This window comes from Zootermopsis nevadensis, unplaced genomic scaffold (assembly GCF_977971745.1).
Source record: "Zootermopsis nevadensis isolate Lab colony 2312 unplaced genomic scaffold, Znev_1.0 Znev_ptg000021l, whole genome shotgun sequence".
NCBI lineage: Eukaryota > Metazoa > Arthropoda > Insecta > Blattodea > Termopsidae > Zootermopsis > Zootermopsis nevadensis.
In genome coordinates, this window is record NW_028259153.1 from 9,152,460 (window position 1) to 9,178,371 (window position 25,912).

At 39.7% G+C, this 25,912-nt stretch overlaps 2 protein-coding genes and 2 non-coding genes across 6 annotated transcripts in view; 2 read left to right on the forward strand and 2 right to left on the reverse strand.

The window, feature by feature from the left end:
- The window catches only part of Lim3 (Lim3 homeobox protein), a 166,431-nt gene extending 164,930 nt beyond the window's left edge, over positions 1 to 1,501 (reverse strand). The window contains exons 1-2 of one of the 2 annotated variants that reach the window (XM_087352536.1): positions 1,428 to 1,488; positions 437 to 555 (exon numbers count right to left, since the gene is read on the reverse strand). The gene's annotated coding sequence lies outside the window, so the exon portion shown is untranslated. Of the gene's footprint in view, positions 1 to 436; positions 556 to 1,427 lie in introns of both variants that reach the window. The other variant, XM_087352534.1, reaches the window with a different exon arrangement.
- A 969-nt stretch (positions 1,502 to 2,470) lies between these two features.
- On the reverse strand, positions 2,471 to 25,912 carry Ddc (aromatic-L-amino-acid decarboxylase). 2 transcript variants are annotated; one of them, XM_022073354.2, is made up of 11 exons: positions 25,759 to 25,912; positions 16,089 to 16,176; positions 11,403 to 11,637; positions 11,105 to 11,224; positions 9,162 to 9,291; positions 7,654 to 7,802; positions 6,997 to 7,108; positions 5,820 to 5,937; positions 5,032 to 5,122; positions 4,020 to 4,220; positions 2,471 to 3,558 (listed from the first exon to the last, which is right to left on the reverse strand). In XM_022073354.2, the coding sequence occupies exons 2-11, from the start codon at positions 16,166 to 16,168 to the stop codon at positions 3,352 to 3,354; spliced, it is 1,443 nt and encodes a 480-aa protein (XP_021929046.1). In that variant the 5' UTR covers positions 16,169 to 16,176; positions 25,759 to 25,912; the 3' UTR covers positions 2,471 to 3,351. The 2 variants fall into 2 exon arrangements, with proteins under 2 accessions (XP_021929046.1, XP_021929055.1); XM_022073363.2 differs by lacking the exons at positions 16,089 to 16,176; positions 25,759 to 25,912 and adding an exon at positions 11,836 to 12,302.
- On the forward strand, positions 10,249 to 10,320 carry TRNAP-AGG (transfer RNA proline (anticodon AGG)). Its single transcript has one exon. It is a non-coding gene; the product is annotated as a tRNA-Pro (tRNA).
- On the forward strand, positions 13,939 to 14,010 carry TRNAP-UGG (transfer RNA proline (anticodon UGG)). Its single transcript has one exon. It is a non-coding gene; the product is annotated as a tRNA-Pro (tRNA).

A 25,912-nucleotide genomic window follows, 5' to 3' on the forward strand; every position in this document is an offset into this window, starting at 1 on the left:
GTTAAAAACTTGGTTGTTATTTATAATTCTTGATAATTTTCTGGGTACAAATCTGATGAACTAAGCACTGGAAATTGAGTTCATGTATGCTACAGCCATACATAGTCCTGATAGGATAACTTATGCTACAGATTCCCATGTTAATTAAAAAAAAGTCCTAGTGCTCATTAATGACCATATATGAGAAATTATAAAAAATGATTAAACTTGTGTTTCTACAGTCAAACCTATCACATTAATATCCCATGTATATTTAATTATATTACTTATACGACATATCAGCAATAAGGAATCGGTCGTAATGTTAGTGTGCATGAAAAATGGCCCTCCTGAGGAACCGCATACGACAATTGTCCATTATCAAAAACGTCTACACCCGGTGCGTAGCCTTGCCTTTTTTTTTTGCCTCTGATTTGTCATATATATGGACACTGACCTCGATTTGCACGTGTATGTGACGTCACTTCATATGCCCTGGCAGTCCTTATGCGTTGGTGCTGCGACCCATGGGCAAAAGTGGATATTACGATATTGTATGGGCGGATCCCGCTGGCTCTGTACAACACGAAACCCACAACTACACCTGGTTCGTAAATGTAACAGTAAAATGGTCCAGAGCTACTGAATGGGACCGAAAGACAACAAAGACATTTTATGTTAAAGATTGATGTTCTGTAGGCCTGCATGATGTTTACCGATCCACAGGTGTTTCTTAAACCTTTCTATGCGAGTCCTAGTTTGATAAATAACAAAAACAGAGATGGATTGTGATGTAACGAGCTGTTTATTATACTCCCCTTCCCAATTGGAAAACGCGAGATCAGATAAATAATTCTAACAAAACATGTTTTCTGCACAGAAAAGTAACCTGCTTAAAAACCAGTCAAATAGAAAAATAAAATTCCGGATAAAACCACAGACGTCTGTACTGAGAGGCGAAGTGTGTGTGTTGTGTGTAAATCTGTGCTGTTTGTAGTGAGTAATTTCCGTTTGTGACTAGAATCTACGCTCAACTATAGTCAACTAACAATATCTTCCTATATTTCCATGAAGTAAAGCTACCATCTTTTGGGTAGAAGCGGCGAGGAAACCTGCAGGTAGATACCAACGTTTCGGAGGAAAATACTTCCTGTCTTCAGAGCTCACCAACATAGGCATCTTTAACGCCGTGAGAACCTCAGATCTCCTGAATAAAACTGCAGCGTGACCATTATGAATTACAATAACCCAAAACACCTAATGTTTATGGCATTTCGCCAAGATACCAAGTTCATTTGTCTAAAAGAAACTGAAGCATTGGGCTGTTACAGAATGGTCATAATGCAATTCGCGGATATCCCTGTAAACCAGACGCAGAAATATAATCGAGGTCGGAAAAGATGCAGAACAACACATGGGCAGAAACAAGTTCAAGTTATATCACTTACCTGTTGCTGGTATGCCACTATAGCTTGCTGAGCAATGTTGCGATCACCACTGCATAAACACAACTGAGGTCTTTCGATTTCGGCCAGAGTGCGAAAGATCTCGAACTCGAACGTATCGATAGTACTGGAGCTCAGGGTCGTGACGTCACCCCGTTCGAAAAACGAATATCGAAATCACAGAGCGCGTTTTAAAGTTCGACACACATTAATCTATTTACAAAGGCCTGAAACTTTGTTTGGTTCGCAACAAGTACCCTGAAATCAATTACTTTTTTTTTAATATTAGCACTTCTTACAGAGCACCGAAAATTGTATCATAAACATGACGTGGTTTTAGTCCCATCGTTCAACACGCTGTTCCAGTAGGTAGAGTCCAATTACGGAAGCCACAATCAATCTTTCCAGATGCAATTGTGTTCTATTCCTTACTTTTTCTGTCATCTCCTGTTAGCTGCCATCGAAGTTTAACAGTGAGAAGGCCAAAGGAAGAACTGTCAATAGCTCAGATTATACAGCATCAAATAATAAGTGGTCAGTGAACAAATGACGGCAAAGGATTTAAAAGGAAGTTGTCGTGGCCTAATTTTCGGAAGCATTTTATCCCATTTTCCCGGAGGAACTAAGGAAAATCTTCTTCAGGATTGCCGGTCTCCAGTAAGAGCGAGGGCGTTGTCCGACGAAGAGGTCAATTCACTGGAAATCTTTCGCTGTGGTGACACGAAAAACGTGATGCGCTCAAAATGGTACTACGTGCTTACTCCTGTGGCGCTCGTAGTAGGACGCTGTGATCGCACCGAATGAACAGTACGACATCCGGTGGTGTTCGAGTAGTTGGCAATACTTCAGCTTGCCAAGTCATCTCTGGAACCTCAGAAATTTGGGCTTAATTATGTTTTAGCAAATACAGATATGTAACAGTTTGGATTAATATAGGCCTAAATGATGTTTAGTTTATAAAATCACGGCCAATTAGGAAGTGACTAAAAATGAAGATCAAATATTCATATTGTGAATGAGTATGGAGTTAAAATTGGTTGACGTCATTGGTATGTACGATAGTTTTATTTTCGAAGAACGCAGATTACATACATTTATAAATTACATTATTAACATATCATACATTTACATGAATTGCACAAATACGATTCACAAGAGTAAAATATGTCATTAATTGCTAAACAGTAGCTGTTCTACAGGCCTTTCTTTCCTATCCATAAAGTTCGTATTACGCGCAAAATGTGGTCCCAGAACATATAAAAGTAGGCCAACCACGATCTCATTGAAATACATAAAGCAAAATAAATTCCTTACTATGTCTGACAGCAGACACTGAACATAGAAAGTGCAACCGCTGCAGATCCGAATTTACATACGTTACAATTATCCATTATTACACATTTAGAGCAACGTGAATGTCAATGAACCTAACAAAATAAGGTTTTAATTTATCTAACCCACATTTTTGCTGCAACACATTATTTTGCCCCTCATACTTTCTGTGGCTTCGTTAATTAGATAGAGAAACAATTCAACATCGCACATGAAAGTGAAATAGAAAAAGATACATTCCTGGAATCGACCCTCAGTTATTTAAATAATACACAATCACGTTACTAACTGAGGTATCGTGGTTCTTAAATCAGGTAAATAAAACATTTGTAAATATTTATTTTAAAATGTGGTATTTATGTATTTTCCTATATCACAACAAGAAACTGTTTCTATTGGATTTCAAATATCAAACTACACCATCTGATTAAAAGGGGATTCAAGCGCGGGGGTGGATGTTAGGAGGGGTGAGGGTACTGGGGAAATTTTCCTCGAGTCTCAATGTAAAAGACAGAGAGAGCAAGGCTTGTGGTGCGTGGGTTTAAGATTGAGAGCAGCCGAGAGCATGACACCTCCGTTGCAAGGCGGCCTTTAATCACTTCCCTGGTTGGTCCTCAGCCAGAACATCGTCGGCCAGGGTTCGAATTTCATTCCACGACAACTGTATGTCTTGAGATTCGGTAAATCTGGAGCAGATGGCGAGCCGCAGAAAGTACGTGTCTCCAATCTTGGATGGCACGAGGTGGATCACTCCGTGACCGTTGATACGCTTCAGAAGGATCTCGTTTCGCTCATTGGAGCCCTGCAACGTTACATATAAACGAGGCTCTCATTACCGAGTCATGACAGTGTAATAATTTGGTGTAGCGGAAATGTCACACTATCAATAAATGAAGGCGTTTGGTCGCAAACTGCATGAGGAACTTCGTAATTTGCACTCTTCATCAATATCAAATAAAAGTGAAATGGGTGGATCATGTAGCACGCATGAGAGATGTACCACTACTAAACCCTATTCTGTTCCACATCGTGATAGCACACAGACCGTTCTTCCTCTCTGAACTCCGCAGATGTTTATTTAACGACGCTTTTGCAGTGTAGTTTTTAAATAGCGTCGAATGATAATGAATTGGAAAGGATGGGGAAGGAAGCGGTCGTGGATTAATTAAAAGTACTATCCCGATATTTGCCTGGAGGCACCTGTCTCCGGGCCGAGATTTTAACCAGGGACTTCCCAGATGCTATGGGACAAACGTAACTTACCTTAAGTCTGAAGCAGACGAGGCCGAGGACAACTTCCGAGAAAATCTCGAAGCGGTTATCCTGACGGACGAGATCTTCAAACTCATGAGCAAGAGCTACGTGTTTCCTAATGAAGGCCTGTAGATTGCGGACCCCGTACAGTCTCAGCACGAACCACAGTTTGAGAGCCCGAAATCTTCGTCCCAATGGGATCTGCCAGTGCTTCAAAACAAATGATGAACATGTCAAGGATCTAGGATGACGGTTCTCTGCAACAAGATGGGACTACGCTCCACTAGCACAACGTTCCATCTTGATCCGGTAGAATTACAAAAATTTTAGTACAAAATTATGTGATTTTACTCCTTCACACGTCCTACCAGTATCATACACAAAAAAAATCAATTTAGTAGGATTAAACGTATTTGGAAAATTATTATAAAAAAGTAAAGCTGTCCCACTATACGCCATGTAGGCGCTTGGGGGGAGTGGAGGTATAGCTCCTACTCATTCTCGACCTCGGCATTAGATGGGGTTGAGTGGTCAGCATCACGCCCCGGCCGTGCTTTACCCCCGGGAAAGGACCCCGGTACCCATTGGATAGGAGGCTGGGTGGGCCCCAGAGCCGGTCTGGACGCAGAGGCTAGAGGAAAAATCCTTTGCCCCCGTCGGAGATCGAACCCCGGTCGCCCAATCCGTAGCCAGTCACTATACCGACTGAGCTAAAATTATTATAGGCACGAAAATTAAAGTTAAATTTAAGTTAAGGTAATAAGATAAAGGGGGGATTGGAGGTAAGACTCCTCAAATTCCTAACCGCATCAGTTGGTGGAGATGAGAGCTCCTTTTACTTTCAGCAAAATAAATTTCAGTGTCCAAAAACCAGGACTCAGTTTTACATTTGGTCAGATTGTGGTGGTTGCGGTTGTTAATTCGCTAATCATTTACCTCTATAATTAGTTTAAGTAACAAGAACGTATTCCTAGACTGTTCTGTACAAAAATCCAATAAATACATAGACGTTCTTACTTACTCTGTAGTCAGGTAATACGCCCTGTTGGTCGTGCTTCAGATACAGTGGATCTACGTTGAAAGCATTGACGACGTACGTGGGGTCTTTCAACCTACAATCACGTAAAACTACCATAGATCGTTTCTCAAATCGAATTCACATGGCAGATTGGTTAAAACACTGTAAATTGGTACGGTAATGAATTTAACTCATATTCTTCATCCTAAATAATCCTTTTAACTGGGGAAAAGGCTGAATACTAATATTAAAATACTAAAGGGAATTATGATATTTAAACAAGATGGCTAACTCTAGCTAACTTTTGATAATAAGCCTATTTTGATGCTCCAAACACCGATTTATAGTACTTAAGCATAAAATTATTTGATAATAGGAAAGTTTAAAGCAGGGCGTCAATTACAAGCAATAAATTAGGGCATGTGTTTGGAACAAATATTTCCTATGCGTTTTCTAACTACGTAATTTGCGTTATGTTACAGCTTTGAAGCTGGAAACACTCCACTGACATTTTGTGTGGCCCTTTTGATGCCAGACATAATATATCTCGTCTTATAAATACTAGCTCTGGCGTTGACAAGAAATCTCTTCAACACTGGAAATATTTTATCTAAACTACTGTCATAGTATAAATCGTATTATGTAGATTAAATTTTCGGGGTATCTTATCAAGTCATAACATGATCATTCTCACTGTGTTGTCGATATTTCTTACTATATTACTGCCGAAATTAATTAAAAGCTTCACAAATTCCTACGAAAGGAATCGAACCAATATACTCAAAACTTGCCACATTGCAGAGCAGTCGAAATTCACAAGCATCCACTTGTGGGGATTAAAGTTGAAGGAGTCTGCGTGCTCAATTCCGGTCATGAGGTACCGGAACTCCGGGCAAATAAAGGCGGAGCCTAAAGAAAACAAACAAGACTCGTATAAATAGACAGCCGCACAGAGACTATCAGCGCTGTCGAATTACAACGTGAAATGCAGAGAGGTTGAATTATACAATTATGAGCCGATGAGTTAATTGTAATTCCGTAAAGCGAGGTTCAGAAATTGTCATCACAGAACTCGGCTAAGTTTAGAATTAATTTTGCTTTCGGTATTGAAAAAATTATCTAAAAAGTATTCAACGTATAATAGATTTTATAAAACATTCGACTTCTGTCTAACATGTCACGCGGTGTAGCGTACACTTGACACTACACAAATATGCCCGATTTTACAACACTCAGGAGCAAAAAACATTCAATTTCCAGTTACCATGCACGTTCGAACGCAGTAATTCCTGCGTGTTTTTTTAAAGAATTCATTTAGACTCTGAAATGTAGTGACATTCAGATATGGCTCTCGTAAGAATAAGTTATTTTCTGTAAGATTTAGGATCTCACAGTAACGAATATGAAGTATAGTCTGACGGATACTGACCGACGTTTCCGTGATACCTTCTGTATCATTCATCAGGGCAGTGCGTAAGTCGTACGCGAGTAATCAGTCCGAAACGTCGGTAAACTTCTATCAGACCACACACCGTTAACAACCCGGAAGACAGCCATCTTTATAGTCGCCGCAGTGAAAACCTTAAATCTCATTTGTAAAGGAGAGACATCACAGAGATTGGGGTGAACACACGTGGCTAACAACGGATTTATATGAAACTTCGTTTTAAGTACTTAAATTGACCACCAGTGATCGAAACGGGAAAAAATTCAAATGTTGCATTGTCACAGAACTAACAATTTCCTTATTGATAAGCTGACTTTTATGAAATCCGAAGGTTCATTATTATGTTTACAAGAACCTACCAATACCGAACCAGACACATTCGGTCAACACCCTCCCTCATTATTTTCTTAAAATTCATTTTAATATTATCCCCCCGAATCTACCTTCACATCTTTCGACCAAATTTTCTTCAAATTTTTATCTCTTCTATGCACCCTGCATGTCATTAATAAATCTCTAACCTGCATAAGCTGCGTCCACATGAAGCCAGACGCTTTCTTCGTTGCACACCGGGCCCAGTTCATCCAGAGAGTCGAAGGAACAAGCATTTGTTGTTCCGAGAGTTGCCACAGCCTTAAAAAAGTGTAAAATTCCCATCCATAAAGAAACAGATTCCTTTAATCTTCTAACATAAAACTACTGGAACAAATTCTGTCTTTTACTATTTTATATGTTACTTTCACGAAATTAAATCAATTAACTAACAACTGAGACACAATTTTACAATAATTTCCATTACATTTTTAGGCCTATAGAAGTTAAATTTAAAGTGTTTATTTTTGAACAGGTTTTATCCACAACGGGGTGTGGCCAATACCCTCTTCACACGACCCGACGTACGACGAACCAAGCCATAGTGTGAGAGGAAGAATGTAGCGATAGTTGCCAAATTTTAATTTAATTTATCAGACGGCGATGTTGTCGTCAAATATCCAAGTGGTCAGAGTCCCTTCACAACAGAAAATAATTTAAACTTCGTGGAATTTGAGCAGAACTTGCAAAAAATATAAAATTAGCAACGCGCCTGGTCATCTCGTGATATTTTCAAGGCAAAGACGAAATGCCGGTGAGACTCGAGCAATTCTATCCTTAATTCAGACGTAAACCGTTTTACTCACATAGAATGGGATTAGCCCGTTGTGGCGGTCCTCTTGTATAGCTTTCTGAAGCGTATCTCCCCTCAGCCTTAGCTTCTCGTCTGCAGGAAGCAAACGCAGCTTAACGCCTCCCAACAGACCTGCCCGTTCCACTGAAGAATGGGCCTGGTCTATACACACGCGCCCACAAAGTTAGCGTTATTTTTTTTTTTTACTGAGAACTTTGTAAACATCCAGGAATGTTAGTATTGGAATCCTACACTAAATTCTTTTGATGTCTTAGCTCATTACAACCTGTACTTTACATAAAACAGGAGTTATTTTTATCTTTAATAACTTCATTATCATTATTGAGCTTCGGAATATAAGATTAAAACTTGTGATAAGATCATTTCATACCCAAAAAGACTTATCAAATATCCAAGGGTTTTTAGTTTTAGAGTTAATTCGAAACTGAAAGAAGGCAGGGGACACAGTCCCTAAAATTTCTAGAAATATGTTAATACACAGAAAATGGAAGATAGATATAAAATAGGCATGGCTTCTGTCTTATGTCTCGTATGTAAAAACAGTTAAATGAACTAGCTGAAATTCAAATGTTACTTATTTCTCGCATGGGTGACTGGGTGGATAATTCACAGCCGGAGGATTCCCCGGTCATTTATAAAAGTCAAAGATCGGGAATCCCCAACTGGGGAAAATCCGGCTGTTCACATAGGTCAAAAGTAAAATTCTGGCCAAGCTCCAAAACTGTTACGCCATGCGTTTGCTTGCATTTACTTGCTTGTTATTTGGTGACGAGAATATGACGAACGCTTTAGTTTTTGGTGTCAGAAATGAACAATGTTGAGATGTCGAGAAACAACCTCATGTTGAACTCTGACTTTCAATCTGTACGATACAAGACTCTCTCCAGTACATCAAGCAGTCAATTGCTAGCTAATTAATGAAGTTATCTCTGGCGAGAGAGCTTACAATGAGCACTCGAGATGGAGTGTCTCCATGGCAACCAGTTCGCTACTGCGTGCGTTTGAAAGGGACCAGGGCAGGTGACAATACATGCTCGATATGACAGGTTTCAATAACAAATGTTCCACATTACGGTGAAGACTGGATGATGGTAGTTTGACTGCGCTTGAAAATTACGATTCAAGCTGCAGGTAATTATATATAAATTTAGGTGTTTTCCCTACTAAATCGTAAGCACTGCTTTCAGTTACACTTTATCAAAACGTACTTTTGTTTAAAATTGCTAAAATCACACTTTCTTTACTCATTAATAATTAGAGTCTGCAAATCCAATATTCTCTACATAATTACTTGTACGATACGTGAATGTATACGACATTTTAGTTGGAAAACCTGATGGAATTTGGCAATTTGGGAGTCCAGCACATAGGTGGGAGAACAATATTAGGTAATATCCAGTGGATAACTATTTTTGCTTTAATGATCCGTCAAACCAGAAAATGTTGAGAAGCACTGAGTCATGTACGTAATTTGGGCTCTGAGGATGTGCCGATACTCACTCGAGGCATAGCCCACCAATTTGGAAATGATGGTGACATCATTCCACTCCGGATGTTCCTGTTTCGCCCTGAGAACAGCTTTCGCCTTAGCTCCGAGCAACGCCACCAGCGTTGCCTCACTAGCTGTACCCTTAAACAATCAAACACGATTCACAATGCGGAATACCGTAACAACTCCAGTTGCACTTCGCAGTGTAGCCCAAGAACAGACTTGGTTCGAAAAGCAATTAGGGAATTTCTAAGACAGAATTGGATTTAAGATTTTATTGCTAAAAACTTCCCTAATTAACTACAGCTTACGCACTTTTCCTTCAAAGCTGATATATATTCAGATAGTCTTTGAACCTGAAAATATTTGCTTTTATAGGACCAAAACTTTAATAACCGTGTTCATAAGAGACCGCCAAAATGAATCCTATACTGACTTCTTGGATGTTGGGCCGTGTAGTCTAGTAGAAGTTTATCGACGTTTCTCTGGTGCTTACTGTCTCTATAATCTCCCTGATGATGCATGCAGTAATCACATACGAAGTGTCAGTCAATTTCTAGGAGACATCCTTATTTGTTATTTTGTTTTCATATGAACGTGGATTAATGTGTACGAATTTCTCCTTTATAAGAAAAACATTGGCACGTGATATCTTTCAAGTCGAGCACAGATCAAAGTTTGAAGTGGCAGAATCAAGGACGTAATCGGAGTAGTTGGTCTTGACCGGGATTCAAATAGGGTAATCCCCAAAACCAAATCTGTAGATATCAAGTAATTTTAAACGTCCTCGTATAAAGTTCAAACATGTTCCTACATTTACGATTCTGTTCAATGAGATTGTATATGAGAAATTATGTTATCACAAATATACACGGGTTTAATGTTATGGATAACTGTAATATTGACTGGTATTCTCTTATCTTCTAATTTCGACCTTGTACAGAGCTTCCTGTACTGTATTATAAAATTAGATTTGTCCTTGATCGTGCATAGTTCGCGTCACCTCCATGTTGACTTTGCACTTTCTCGAGTTACATACCAAGTTTTGTTATGAGATAAGAATCGGTCTCTATTAAATATAAAACGCTGTAATGCATCGGCTCGTTGGTCTAGGGGTATGATTCTCGCTTAGGGTGCGAGAGGTCCCGGGTTCAAATCCCGGACGAGCCCATATTTTAAATTGCAAGAGAGCGAGGATAATATTTTATATGTTATAAAACAACAAAAAGATGTTTAAGAAAACTAATACACATACTGAATTATTTACCAAAGTTTCTTATCTCTTATTTGAATTACCTTGTTAAAAATACATCAGGAAGAACAACGTAAAATGAGCAATATAAATACTAAACTCAAACGTAAAATACAAGAGCGTATCGTCTTGTGTGGGGCTTACCATATAGGCCTATTTTTCAACAGTGTACTTTGAACTGATCGTCCCTCATTAACACAACAGTTCATTTATGAAGGATTTTGTTTGTTTGTCATCAGTCGTTCGACTGGTTTGACGTGGTCCTCCATTTTCGCCTATCTTGCGCCAAACTCTTCATTTCCACATATTTTTTGCAGCCCACATCCTCAAAAATCTTCGTCACATATTCCAATCTTTGTCTTCCCCTGCAATTCTTCCCTTCAACTGTTCCTTCCATTACCAAATTAACCAATCCTGGGTGCCTCAGAAAGTCCCCCACCATCCTATCTCTTCTTCTCGTAAGATTTTTCCTTCGCCTATCCTGTCTAAGACCAGCTCATTTCGTACTTCATCAGTCCACTTTACAGAGCTAGTCGATGGGCACTTCGGAAGACGCAGTTTCTGGGGACTGCATAAAATCCACCGAAATTAATTGTTTTGGCAAGATTTAGAGTTAGTGAACATTAAATCAGCTCGTATATAGGCCTGTGGTAACCGCTGTCTGAAAATGCTGAAATACGATGAATACCAATGTGTATTTACCTGGATGATCCCGCCTCCTTTCCCATTAGTTGAAGCAAGAAATTCTTTCGGTAACTCCAGCATCTTTCCCAACCAATCCATCATTACCACTTCAAGCTCTGTGCAAGCTGGACTAGCGATCTGCAATAAACGTGTACTAATGTTGAGTAAATTTTCAGATATCCTCTGACACACATTCGCTACATTACTAATTATTTAAAACTGATCATTGTGATCAAATATCACGTCATGCGCAATACAGTTCAATTCTCGTCGTTCATTTGGCGACATGTGCTATCACCCTTCGGAAATCGCTTACCCAAGAAAAGCCTATGCAGGCGATACCACTGCTGAGCATGTCGGCGACAATGGCGGGGTACGAGTTAGCTGTGGGGAAATAGGCGTGAAAGCGTGGTGAGTGCCAATGTGTCACTCCCGGCATGATGACCTTCTCGATGTCGGCCATCACATCCTGCCACTTGTCGGGGTTCTCTGGGGCCTCTTCTGGCAGCAACGGCCTTAAGTAGCCAGGCTCCACAGTGGGCAGTACCCTCCTGTACAACGAACATTACACCATTTGTAGTTCGCTGAACCATAGACTCTTGGTTCCCAAACGTTATCCCTCCAGGAACCTGTTGCCTGAAAACTCGTAGTACGCAACTAACCTAATGGAGCAGAGTTCTTACAAAGCTAACAGTCTCTCATTTCGACAAAAATGTATCGAATTTTGTGAAACCCCGAATGTATATTACCGCGTGCATAAGAATCCGCCATCAGTCCGATTAATCCAGTCCACAGCCTGTAACTGTCTTCTTCCTTAAGCTCACTTCTACAACACGAGTTGTGACAATTAAGTTCCCGGAACGCCCGCACAAATGACGCATCGAGTAGCCAGTGAGCAATAACTAAACAGTGATGTGTTATAGTTGGCGCAGTAGTTTTTGGCCGGTGGAATTTTCAAGGGGAAGGCTAGGAGCGAGTGTCTTGTGCGATAGTATAATGCTGATTGCGCCGAGGAACTTATCGGACTGAACGCCCAAACAAAAGAAATACGCTGACCGTGCCACCTCAGGTACACAGAGTAGGCCCGTCCGCCAGCTCCGCTATCTTCTCTACCGGCCAAAAACTACTGCGCCGACTATACGACAACTTTGTGGTTGCATCTTGTGTTGGTGAAGAAAATAAAGCAGTAGTAGCGATGCAGTAGCAGCCACAAAATAACGTCTCGGCGCAAAACTGAGTTGTAGGTACGTACGTGGAGCAACGCATTGACGTCAAATTGTGTACAGAGCAGGACAAAGGGGCAATTGAGACTTTGCAGATGTTAACAAGGAGCTTTATGGTGCTGTTGTTATGAAAACGTCTCTGAGTGGCATAAAAGGGTTACAATGGGTCGACAACACTTGAAGAATGTTTTTGTTTTGTTTTATAGTTACAAGGTCATTATTCACTTTAAGTTTGTTGAACAAGGTCAAACGGTGAACCAGCTTTGTTTGGAAATATTGGCAAGGTTACATGAGACTGTTACGTCAGAAGAGAACTGAACTTGGCCTGATGCTTGGATTCTGTATCATGGCAATGCCCTTGTTCATGAAGCACTCGCTTTCCGGATGTTTTTGACCAAAAAATCGGTACTGAAATTGGACCACCCACCACATTCGCCAGGTTTGACCCCGTGCGACTTTTAGCTATTTCCAAAACAGAAGACCGCTTTGAAGAGCCACAGCTTTTCAAACATTGCCGACATTCAATGACATGCGACGACCGTCCTGAAGAGCATTCCAGAAATGCAGCTCCAGAAAAGTTTTGGGCAGTGGAAACACTGACTTAATAATTGTATTAGTGCGCAAGGAGACTACTTCGAAGGTGACAGCAACCATTGGTGTGTGAGAAATTACAGCATTTACGGGGATATTCCGGGAACTTAATTGTCACACCTCGTAAGTAACAACCACATAAAATTATATTTGTCGACAGTTTCTCCTTTACGTGTCCCTTCTACCTTCTCAAAACATACAATTTACCTAGAACAAATTTAACTGACGATCAAGTTGATAATATTTTGTACTGTTTTGAAAATGATTACTTCGTTGATAGGAAAAGAGACCGGTGTTAAATGTGACGATATTAATCAATGGCAAACATAGATGTCACTAATTCACAGGTACAGATTGTAACGACATAAAGAAGCAATGCGTAGTTCATTGATTTGCTTACATGTTACATAACACAGATAATTTTCAATTTACTTTAAAGTTAAACAGATAAAATTAGACATACCTACGTATTCTTAACATTGACACTAGATACTGTTATATCTCCCTACACCTCGCATTTATCCTGTTCTTCACAAGACGTTTTAATAAAAGTTTCCGGAATCAACATTAAGTATGCACTTCTTGTCACCTTCAGGATTCAAATTTTTCCTCAACACTTCGTTATCATACGCTTGGCTTATGCTCCGGAACAAAGAAAGAAGCCTACATATAGTTGTCATGTCCAATGTTCATTAACATATTTATAGTACGCATAAATAGCAGAGTCAGAGTGAAAGTTGTTTAACTTAACTGAATAGAACTGAATAGGCTTGTTACATGAGTCATTGATACAGTTACACGTCGATCAGAAGAACCGAGTATGGCTGCAGATTACGAACACAGAATTATGTTTCAGCAGTATTTAGCATCTACATGACAGGTCCAAGTGTCAGGTGTCACGTCTGGACATCAACAATGCTTGCAGGCACGCAAGAGCAGTGATGAGTAGGCAATAAAATCATACACACACACACACACCAGATATTAATTAGCCAACATTTGTAATATCACTTGCGTAGATAAGCAAGTAATATTGTCGGCTCGTTGGTCTAGGGGTATGATTCTCGCTTTGGGTGCGAGAGGTCCCGGGTTCAAATCCCGGACGAGCCCATTTTTTTTTAATGTGACTCAATACGAATTTCATTTTGTAGTTCGTAAACAAATGAAAGACATGGCATGAATTTCGTACTCCTATAAGACAGTTATTTTTTCGTTTAATGTACGTCAATACATCGGCTGTAACTTTGGTACTCCGTGAGAAGCGCTTCAATGCAAATTACTTTTGGCTCAAGCCGTTCTTACTGATAACCAAAATCTAACACCAAATTCCGAAATGATCATAGACGATGTTTTGAAAGGGACACCAAAAGTGGCAGTCCAGTCCTACTTAGCGCCTGCCTCTGAAACAATGAGAAAAAAAAACGAAAATACTCAGTCCGAAATTCGAACCAGGGTTATTATGCAACGTAAAAAGTTTTGTCTGCGGTATTCTAAAATGAAAGGCCTTTGTCTGCACAAAGAAAGAAGGGCATCGTATGGGAAAGAGAAACTCAAGAGTAACCTTGGTTGGTTTGCGAAAGTGGATCAAGGTCAAAGGCGCTAATTTCCCAAATTCTGCGTCAAGTACCTGGAGGACATTAGCGCCACTTGTAACAGGGCCATACAATGATGCATGGTCATAGATTTTCAGAAAATGCAAACATTTTATATGATAATAATAATAATTCATTGTATAGTAGAAAACAATAACAAAACATGCTTGCTGCATAAAAGAAAGAAAAAGTTTTGATTTGACCAGAATAACCAGGATATGTTTACATTTAATTTACTTCATGAACGAATTTTAAACATCTTGTACTTTCAATGCGATCTGGAAAGGGACAGGCGATGAAATAGGCCCTGATAAAAGACCACAAGTACGTCCTTACATGCCAGTCTCACTGTACATTATATGACGTAACACATTGAGAAAACGTGTTTTCGTGTTACATGGCACAAAATGAGGAAGTGGTACTGAAAGAACAAGGCTTACATGAACAGACAACAGACCTAAATTCAATCAAATCGTCTTCAGACTGATTCAAAAACTAAATTAAACTGACTGTAGTTTCTCACGCTGCTGAAGTCATGGGCCTACATTGTGGTCTCTTCTCTTCAGACCTTCCAACCAAACTTTTGTACGAATTTCCCTTCTCCCGTTGAGGGTTACGTAGCCCAGCGAGAAAAACAAAGTGCATTTATATAATTACCCCAGTTTAGTGGTAGTTAAGCAGTTTGTGCGATAGAACACGTCATATTTCATCTTAAGGCAAAATAGCGTAAAGTGTGTAGTGGTACCATTTGACTGAGCTGTCATTAAAACTACTGTTCCTTGCAGTTATCGTGATATGAATTATAATCACGGTTCATGTTATCCATTTTGATACCACTCCTCTTTTATACCGTATACAGCAGTCTTCAGTTGTAATAATCCTGAAATTACTCTAGATTTTTAATACGTTTCAACTACATGAAATTGAAACGGAGATCTGAGATTCATGAACCGTTCCCGGTGAGAGGGATTATGATGGAGAGGTACATTTAGCCTCCACTACACATAACACAGAGCGTCTCAGAACGATTAAGACAAATACAATTTGCTTTCTTTAATGAGCCAAAGAAATTACAGAAATTAAATAATTTGAAACATGAACAGAAATGCTTCATGTTTACCACCACTTAAAGCGCCCTCCACAGACGTAAGCGTAAAATGGCAAGAGCACATTGAACACATAGAAAGCTTAAGTCTCTCCACATGTTTCAAGTTAGTCCTTTGTTGTAACTTCTTTCGTTCATTAAATATAGCAAATAGCAATTGTCTTCATCATTCTGAAACATAAGCTCGCCTTTCCTTAATTCCATTATGTTTAATGTTATGTCTACCGTGTGCTAGTACGATATATACTGTTCTCTCTTAAGATCGTAAAATAAGAAATTATCTACAAATACACCTCTTTTGTGAAATTATACAAACCAGATATTTTAACGGTTAGAGATACTTCCAGTTAGAATTGATTCCAAAATATCCAATTATTTTCATATCGTGACAAGATGCATGAAATTGTGCAATACACCATAAATTCACATTTCCCCACAAAATTAGGAAGGTACGCTAGCTAGAAAATATCGCCGTGCTACGATAAACATACCTGTCCCTGATATTCTCCAAGTAGTCTCCGATGTAGTCCACCATATCCTTGGCAAACTCCCTAAATTGTTTACACTCCATGTTTTGATCTGAAACAAAAATATTATTATACTTCTGATAACATCAACACCACTCTTTATTTCTTTCAACGGAAAACTAATTATGCATCTGTGAATAGATTTTACCATGGACCCTCCTCCCTCTTTTCAAGGACAACATGTCTATCTTGGCATTGTACTTCACCGCACTTACATGATTTTTTTGTTTCAGCCTTAGTGGCCCAACATTTTGTTACGCAATGACTTAATAACCTTGACATTTAATCTCAACCTAGTATTAACTCTTTCAGTGCAAACTTCATTGTCATGATCTCTGCAGAGATGCAATTGCATTTCATGAGTACTGCAGGGTTTCAGTGATCTGTCCATCTTTTCTTGGTCTAGGTTTCTGGTATTTACGAGGTGCGATCGGAAAGTTTCTAGACTGCGCCTATAAAACCCGTACACTTATCTCAGGTATTAAATTCATCCATCACCCTCGAAGTAGTTCCCCTGGGAGTGAACACAACGATCCCAGCGCCGCTGCTAAGCCTGGAAGCATCCCTGGAAATCTTTCTTTGTCAGCCTGTCAAGCACCATCTGCGATTCTGCCTGAATCTCTTCTATCGTCTCAAATCTCCTTCCCTTTAGCTGAATTTTCATCTTTGGGAAGAGTAAGAAGTCACACGGAGCTTAGAAAGGAAGTTGGGGTCGGTTCTTGCAAGATCTTTGAGCTCCTGACAAACGAGAAGTCGATTCTGCTTCTGGTCCTCAGACAGGAGCCTTGGCACAAACTTGGCTGCGATGCGTCGCATGTGGAGTTCTTCCTTTAGAATCAGCTGACAGGTCCCATATCCTATCCCAACAATGTCGCACAAGTCGTTGATGGTACAACGTCGATCTTCGTGAATGGCCTGCCGAATCTTCGTAACATTTTCGGGCGTTGTGCTCGAAGATGGTCGTCCAGAACGCTCGTCATCATCGACAGAGGACCGGCCATTTTTAAAACGTGAATGCCACACAAAAGTTTGTGCACGACCCATTGCGGACTCCCCAAATGCTTGCTTTAGCATTTCATAGGTTTCCGTAGCCGTTTTGGCGAGTCTTTGGCAAAATTTGATGCACACGCCATTCCGAAATCGCAGGATTGTCGGTGTAATGCACTACCAAAACGCCCGTAACTAAGAAACAAATGCTAATTCGATGATGCCGGCTGGCACACTGATTCACTATGAATGTAGGCCGCACCCCCTAGCGGCAGAATCTCGTACTACATCCGGTTCGCCCTCTACTGACTCAGCCTGGAAACTTTCCGATCGCACCTCGTATAGGCCTTGCGCGTATTTCCGAAGTTATGTGACGTTCCCAGTTCCTTCCACATCAGCCAGAGACCTGGCGACGCAATTCAGAAGCTGTCGTGATCTTCCAGAAGCCATCGTACGCAGTAATACACGGATTAAATTCATCGTTTTGCCCAGGTTCGTATCAGTCAGCATGTGAGCCCAGCATTCACACACTATCAACCAGAAACTTGCCATATCCGTCGGTAAAAACGTGCAGGAGTATAACTGCGCTGTTATTAATTTTATTGATGTTCTCCCATTTGCTTGCTTATTTATTTATTTAATCTTGGTTTACTTGACTACGCTGCCAGAATCTGAAACTACGGAGCATCAAATTAAAGATGATTTTAATTCTTAATTAATTTAAGAAGATATTAAAAATGAGTTTGTGTTCGAATTTATGGTATTATTCCAGCGCATGCCTGAAGGGACTGAGTAAAACCACGACAACCTCAGTCGGGATAGCCAGTCTCCGGACCGAGATCTTATCCAGAGATTTACTTAATGCGAAGCAGGAATGCTAACCACTCGACAGCGTCTTCCCGTTCTCCAGTTTATTCTAAAATATATTGCAATTAATTAAATTCTTTATTTTCAAGAGCATAATTAGTTAGTTGAACCTGGAAACAAGAAAACATTGGCATTCGTCTGGCGATAACGAGAAAATTACAAGAAAAATTGAAATCAGGTCAGTTGGTGACCCAACAAGATTCGAACTGGGCATGATTCTAATACAAGTCTACATATTTGTTGCTCGATACAACCAGTTCACATCGACATGTGACACTTTTGTCTGGAAGGTCCCTACATCCACTCTGTGAGTCTGCGGTATTTCGTAAGCAACATTGGCCGCTACTGTTCATTTCCAAGGTCATTTCCGAAAGCTGACGGTCCCTAAAACCACTACCGTTCTATCGTAAAAGAGACTGGTAAGTGGCAGACAAATTGAATCACGTAGTGATGCAAACTGCAGTGTCACGTGACGTCTGACCGTTAACCTGTTGATTGAACGTTCATCTCAACTCACCACGGTCTTCGATACCTTTCACAATGTCTATGGAATTGAATATAAAGAATAGAAGACGCGAGATGCGAAACGCCTGGTAGCACAATGAGACGACAGTTGTAGCAAAGAAGAAAGATATTGTTAACTTACAACTGATTAATCACCAATTAGTTTGATTAAGGTGAAGTTACTTAACTGAGCACCATGCCATGCTTAGGCTGTTTCTTGTGTTGTTTAATGCAAGAAACAGACATTGAGGAATTCAGGCTGACGAGACTTCCCCGACTAGCAACCAACAGGAAATTTAAGTTACATCGTCATCTGCCACTTGCTGTTTTCTAGAGGTTAAAGCTACAAAATACTGAAGTGGGGCTGAAATCCGGCGAAGGTGATTTTCACGTCTTGAAAACTAAGTACGATAGAAGTAAGTCGCCAAGATCGAAGTTCTATGTTTAGACGAGGAGATTCCAAGAACGGTCATAGCCCCTAGTAAATTGTCCTGCTTCGAACGGCGGTGAAGATTTTGGGTTTATAGATGACATAATGATATTAATAATTTTATGAGATTTACCGATACGTATCGATAACCAGGCCTGTGGTAGATCTTTGGGCAACAAACATTGATAATAAACGAAAGCATTTGATAAACTTTCCCGCAATAACATTGCGTGCATTCTGCTAGTAACATAACGCGTTATTTTAAATACATCACCAATCGGAAGTTCAGTTCATCTTATACACAGATAACAGATTAAAACATACACTGCAAAGAACATACTACATGTATTATTGCAGATCTAGTTCATATCGCAGCGTTGAATAGTGAATCAACCAACAGCACGATTTTATAGAACAAAAACATACCAACTGTAGATAGCCTACTCAACAAATCATCACAAAATAGAACCATAATCTACGAACGTGCCTGCCTGCAAGGGAGTATTTGATACAAGGCATCATTATGTTAACCACAACATGAACAGATTCTACACGTCTAATGTTCAACCCCAACAAAACTGCGACTCAAGATAGTACACATGAGGTTATCAGTACAGTTTAACACTTGACAAAAAGCTGACTTAGATAATAGCCCTTTAAAAAATACATTCCATCCTTTAATAGTGCTAATAAAAGTAGGCTTTAGCACAACTAACTCCAGCCTCAACTTAGAAGTACAACTTAGCATTGGGTGTACTTTGGTGCATTTAGTTTATTTTAATAACTGACTATATATTATTTAATTAATGGAACGTACTGCAACAACAACATTTAATGATGACAGTGAATACAATTTTACATTTACCACAAAAATTTAGTTTTAATTTATTTGTTATTTATCATTATTAGACTGAGATTTCAGGTTCACCCAGAGGCGAATAAGTAGATGGCTGTCTTCTGGGCGATCGCCCTGATGATTGAGGAAGCAAGCACCTCTGAAATTCCGGTAAACTTCTACCAGACCAACAACCCAGAAGACTGACATCTTCATCTTTCGAGCGGTTTGCGAGATAGCCAGAGGCCTCAAAATGGACTAATAAAGTTCGAAACATTTTGTCTCGTAAAATAAACATCGAGACATAAATTTACAATATATTTGTCGTGTGGGGATGTCATTTAGTAATATACAGGCACACCCAAAACATGACTCTTCAATACAATCTTATGTTTCTTTAAAATAACTAGCCCAGCAACTCAACAAACGAGCCATGCAAGACAAAAGTGTAGATATTTTTTCTTGTGGTTTTCCTCATGCATTCCACATCCTTTCAATTAATTATTCATTAATCATTGTATCATTTGACGGTATTATAGTCTGAGTTACTGACAGCGTCGTTAAATAAATCATAAATAAATAGATTATTCGCATAAATCATACTAATTCAACGAAAATCAGTGGTATAATCACAATATATTTATTACATGCGCCAAATAAAGCGTTGTCCATGCTCCTATTATCGCCCTATCTTCTGCGCACTCGATTTACAACGCATTCTGTATTACTTACACAGCGAAGAGGATGAATGTGTATACGAAGAGCATCATCAATGTAACACACTGTTCTAATCGACTATCTCAGAAGTTGATTACGGGCTCACGGGAAGATTGCTACAGAGATAATTTTCCACCATGCTTCGTTACACAATTCCTGTCAGATAACGTGTGTGGAGCAAAGCTTCGAACCCAGATCATGTTTGGAAGGTTGGTGAAAAACTAACGTGACTTCATATGCACATCTGATGTGACGTAGAGCCTCCATCATCAGGGCGATACTCATCGCAGCAAGCACCTCTGAAACGTCGGTAAACTTCAACCATGCCACACGGCGCAACAACCAAGAAGACAATCATCTTCAAACACACCGCCGTGAAAGCCTCAAATCCTACAATTGTCAATTAGTTTTCAAAAATAGTATCAGGAGGGTTTTCTTAACCCTTGGATCCTAAGGGAAAACTATTCTTGGTCCGAGGGAATAAAAATTTTACAACATCCTAATATACACCAACGCCTAACCCACAAATACTGCAACGGTTCGTTAGTTACTGCATTCAGACGAAAATACTATGGACTTGAAGTGGTCATCATGTTGTTCTACATTCACACTCCGACAAAAATACCATTGTTCTTGATGTCCGTAACCACACTATTCCTCAAGCACGGGTCTCAAGAAATTACTTGAGGCATGAATCCATTTCCGAGCTGATAGATAACATCAAGGAGTTTCCTAGGTCAGTTTGTAACAGTGGCACTGTAGAGTTACTACACGTTTTCTTTCTACGACACGGCAAGCTAACTTTTACCACGTAAAACGACTTTCAGTTTCCTTGACTTACATTTTATATTATTATATTATTCTGTATTTTGCCTTCTGTTCAGAAGTAAGAGCATCCAAGGTCTACCGAAGCTGAAATCACAGCTGATAATTATTTTTTTTTTAAATAACGTTCTTCAGAGATATTGATGTTAACATTAGTGGATAGTAAAGTAAATGTAGTTTTAAGAAAATAGGGCCAGATTTATACGTTCTTTGTATCAAGGATTCTGAATGAAGGATTATGAAGGCAGAAACAGTTTCAGAAATGTTGTAAATAGCAGACGACAACATAATAGAATTTTATATCGAACATACTGATTAAAAGATACGAACGGATTCTTACGTCACTCAGCAATATCGTTCCAAAGTTTAAGGGCATTCTGGGTCCAATAAGACGAGAAGTGAGAGGATTTGGAAGGATGGAATCGTAGTTTATCTCACAGTAGAATCCTGGTGTTTGGTTATAGGAAATAAAGTAGACAAAGAAGAACTACGTCATAATATCCAAAAAGCGAGCCGAATTTTAAACCGGATACCTTGAATGTAAGTCTAGAAAGTTTCTCTAATTTTGCTGCTTAAAATTCTTGAATCTTCATTGAGAAAGTGAGTGAAGTTTCGGTCACGTTTCTATAAATCATTAAATATTATTCGAACAGTCAAACGCATATTTAAGTATTAAAATTCTGAAATTAAACACATAGATTTATTCATACAGGGGATATTTCGTAGTATCAGTTGACGCATACATACAGAAGACGGGGAATATCGACAGTTTTGCCACCAGCTACACACTCATCCATCACATTTTCGGGGTCCGTGAAGGACAGTTACGTAACCGAGAAGCTGAAATCAGTTCAGGTCGTTACGACTGCAGCTGGAAAGTACACGCGCCACTCTCTACACGGTCAATATTATTGTGCAATATTCAGTTTTGTACAATAATATTGGTCGTCTATGTTACGAATTGAAAGGTTGTGCAATATATTGTGTCAATCAAAAATGTTTTGATATTTAGTGCACAATGTGGAAAAGGTTGTATCATCTGTAGGAGTATTGTGCAATATCGTTCAGTTCTGTCCCAGACGTAGTGGCGTGAACATCGGTGCACTTCTGAATTTTAGATCTTCAAAAGTATTCCCTGTTGCAAGGTAACGTAGTGTAATAGATAAACGCTGACTTGGAGAGATAGCATCTCGCAAGGTAGTATTTCTTTTCTGAATTCGAGAGGTAATCATTCTTAGCCGTTCATCAAAAGATTCACCATCTAGACGCAGAAAGTTCCGAAAGTCGCCTGGTTCACTCACTCTTAGGTCATTTAATAAGTTCTCATGAGTGTACTCATCTCTTTTTTTGAACCATTCCTTCATCCATCTTCGCTTTCTCCTTCTTCTTCAGACACACAGCCACAGCGACGGCCACACACGCAGCTTCTGTGTCACTTAACATGTTGACTGCACAAAAATCAAATGTGCACTGAAAATCGGCAGCTAAAATATTGGACAATAATATAGTACGGTCTGGAGCACCTCGCAATATTATTGTGCAATAAGATTGTGCAATAAAGCATTTCAGCATCAGTAAACGGTCCGTTGCTAATGCTGAGGTGAGTTTGAAATTTCTTTTCCTGACAATGGTTTTCCCCCTCCGGATTTCCGCGAATTTGCTCAGTTTCTAGAATCACTTTCCAGGATTCTACGTCCTTCCCAAGTCGTCAGTGAGTTGCACGAGTGTCCGTTTATCCTTCTCATTTTAAGCTATAGTTATTGTTACAGACATGAACACAGTGATAGAAGGAGGGGCACTGAAGATTTAGCAACTCCCCCCCCCCCCCTCCCAACATCAACAGAGCTGTCCCCAGGGGGGCTGCTGCCCAGCGCCCCGCGCCCCGCGCAGAGAGACAAAAAATGTGAAATACTTTGCTGAAGAACCCTAGATTTGAATTTAAGAAGGATCGTTTGAATTCCAGTTCCAGAGCCAAATTTGTTAAACTGAAATGTGTACTAGCATGTTTCTTGTTTGTGGTTTACTTAATGTGAATGTCAGTAGCTTACTATACAGCGTCTTATGATAGATGTTTAATGAATAGTAGATTAAAAAGTATGTGGAAGGAAGCAGCAGTGCCCTAATTTAATGTATTTACATTTTGACGAAAACCGGAGTTTTGGGATACCTTGTTGCAGGCATTGGGCATATTTACACCTGCCACTCTGTACAGTCGAGACAGGATTCCTCCATACTTCGTACAATGCGTGTCTTCACACTTCCAGAACACAAACCAGAATTTATTTAACTATATTTTGCTATTACTTACGAGGTGCGATCGGAAGGTTTCCAGACTGCGCGTATAAAAACCCGTACACTTATCTTAGGTATTAAATTCATCCATCACCCTCGAAGTAGTTCCCCTGGGAGTGAACACAACGATCCCAGCGCCGCTGCCAAGCATGGAAGCATCCCTGGAAATCTTTCTTTGTCAGCCTGTCAAGCACCATCTGCGATTCTGCCTGAATCTCTTGCCAAAGACTCGCCAAAACGGCTACGGAAACCTATGAAATGCTAAAGCAAGCATTTGGGGAGTCCGCAATGGGTCGTGCACAAACTTTTGTGTGGCATTCACGTTTTAAAAATGGCCGAACCTCTGTCGATGATGACGAGCGTTCTAGACGACCATCTTCGAGCACAACGCCCGAAAATGTTACGAAGATTCGGCAGGCCATTCACGAAGATCGACGTCGTACCATCAACGACTTGTGCGACATTGTTGGGATAGGCTATGGGACCTGTCAGCTGATTCTAAAGGAAGAACTCCACATGCGACGCATCATGACAACGCGCCAGCGCATACCGCCCTCAAAGTTCGGCAGTTTTTGGCCTCAAACACCATGGTCGTCATCCCGCACCCTCCTTATTCGCCGGATTTAGCTCCGTGTGACTTCTTCCTCTTCCCGAAGATGAAAATTCAGCTAAAGGGAAGGAGATTTGAGACGATAGAAGAGATTCAGGCAGAATCGCAGATGGTGCTTGACAGGCTGACAAAGAAAGATTTCCAGGGATGCTTCCAGGCTTGGCAGCTGCGCTGGGATCGTTGTGTTCACTCCCAGGAGAACTACTTCGAGGGTGATGGATGAATTTAATACCTGAGATAAGTGTACGGGTTTTTATACGCGCAGTCTGGAAACTTTGCGATCGCACCTCGTAAGTACAGCAATCATAATTGATGAATCAGGATTTTGAAGACGTCGCTACGTTCCTAACAGCTGTTATTTGCGTGGAGTGACTTAGTAAAACCTCTATAGTTCATATGATGTAAAATAACAACCAAGAATAGTTAGTCTCGGGGCAGAAAACCACATTTCGTGACTATGCTACATTAACTATAAAAATTAATATATTTTTAAGAAATGTGTGAGGGTGAGTATCGGTGACAAGTGATAAATAAGACGGTGAAAGAGTCGTTAAATAAACTTTAAATATATTCTAGAGATAATGCTGCAATAAATTATATTATTGTTCAACACGAAAAAGGTTCATTTCTGTTAACTCTGATGGGTCATACTAAACTAGTTTTCAAATAATTTCTGACCCCCTCTAACGTAATCCACATTCATTATCATTCCCATCTTACATCACACAATTAATATAGCCGAAACAGCGTCGTTAAATAACCAGATAGTCAACTAACATTAACACAGCAAGGCAGCATATCACTTCTTGTTTCCCTTTAACAAGGGATTATGTGACTGAAATGCATGAGAAACGTGAATCTAAATAAACTTCGGGAAATTTATTGACCAGCTAAGCGACTACTAGTTTCTAAAGAAGAAATATTTTCCATGGAATTTGGCAAGTTCGAAATTCGCTAAAGTGTGTAAAACTTTTACCCCTTTTTTCCGATTTTAAATTCAGAAATAATGATGATCATAATAATAAAACTAATTTCCCTTTTCGCAACTTATAATATAGGCTGAACATAATTTAGCTTGAAAACTGTAAATAAAGTACTTTAGTTTATCTCTCAGAACACGACTGTTTTTAAGAACACAAATTTAACATTTCATTATGTTTGGGTGTGCATGCGTGTGTGTATATATATATATATATATATATATACACGCATATATATATATATATATATATATATATATATATATATACAACACAACAGTTTTGACGTATAAACCCAAATAAACAGATCGTATTTATTCATAGTTTATTTAACAACTCTTTATCAGGAGCTCAGACTGACTATAGAATGAGAGGATGGCAATAAATAATGAATTGGAAAGGCTGTCTCACTGAACACATCAAACAAACAAAAACCATTTTAAAGAGCATCAATGTCTTATAGAAATATCACACTCGAAGCATCGAAAGGGTTAGGATCGGGTATAGAACATTACGTCAGAACACAGCACCAAAAGACTACAAATAATTGAATCGGGCAAAGCGAAGTTAAACTCGATTGGGCTCACCTGTTGCTGTAGCAACTCCCGTGGAAGTTCAGGAGCTCACGAATACGGTCTGCTGGATACTGAGGTCAGCAGCGTTCTGATCCTTTCCCGGACCTCGCAGTAAGGAAATCTGAACCAGAAGGACTCTTAAAAGCGAGAGAGAGAGAAGCTTTAT

Excerpts from the sequence above, each read along its gene's own strand:
- Ddc (XM_022073354.2), bottom strand. The coding sequence starts at position 16,168 with ATGGAGTGTAAACAATTTAGGGAGTTTGCCAAGGATATGGTGGACTAC. Across the intron at positions 11,225-11,402 it reads CCTGCATAGGCTTTTCTTGG|ATCGCTAGTCCAGCTTGCAC; the intron begins GTAAGCGATTTC and ends CGTTTATTGCAG. Across the intron at positions 5,123-5,819 it reads TTCGACTGCTCTGCAATGTG|GTTGAAAGACCCCACGTACG; the intron begins GCAAGTTTTGAG and ends ACGTGATTGTAG.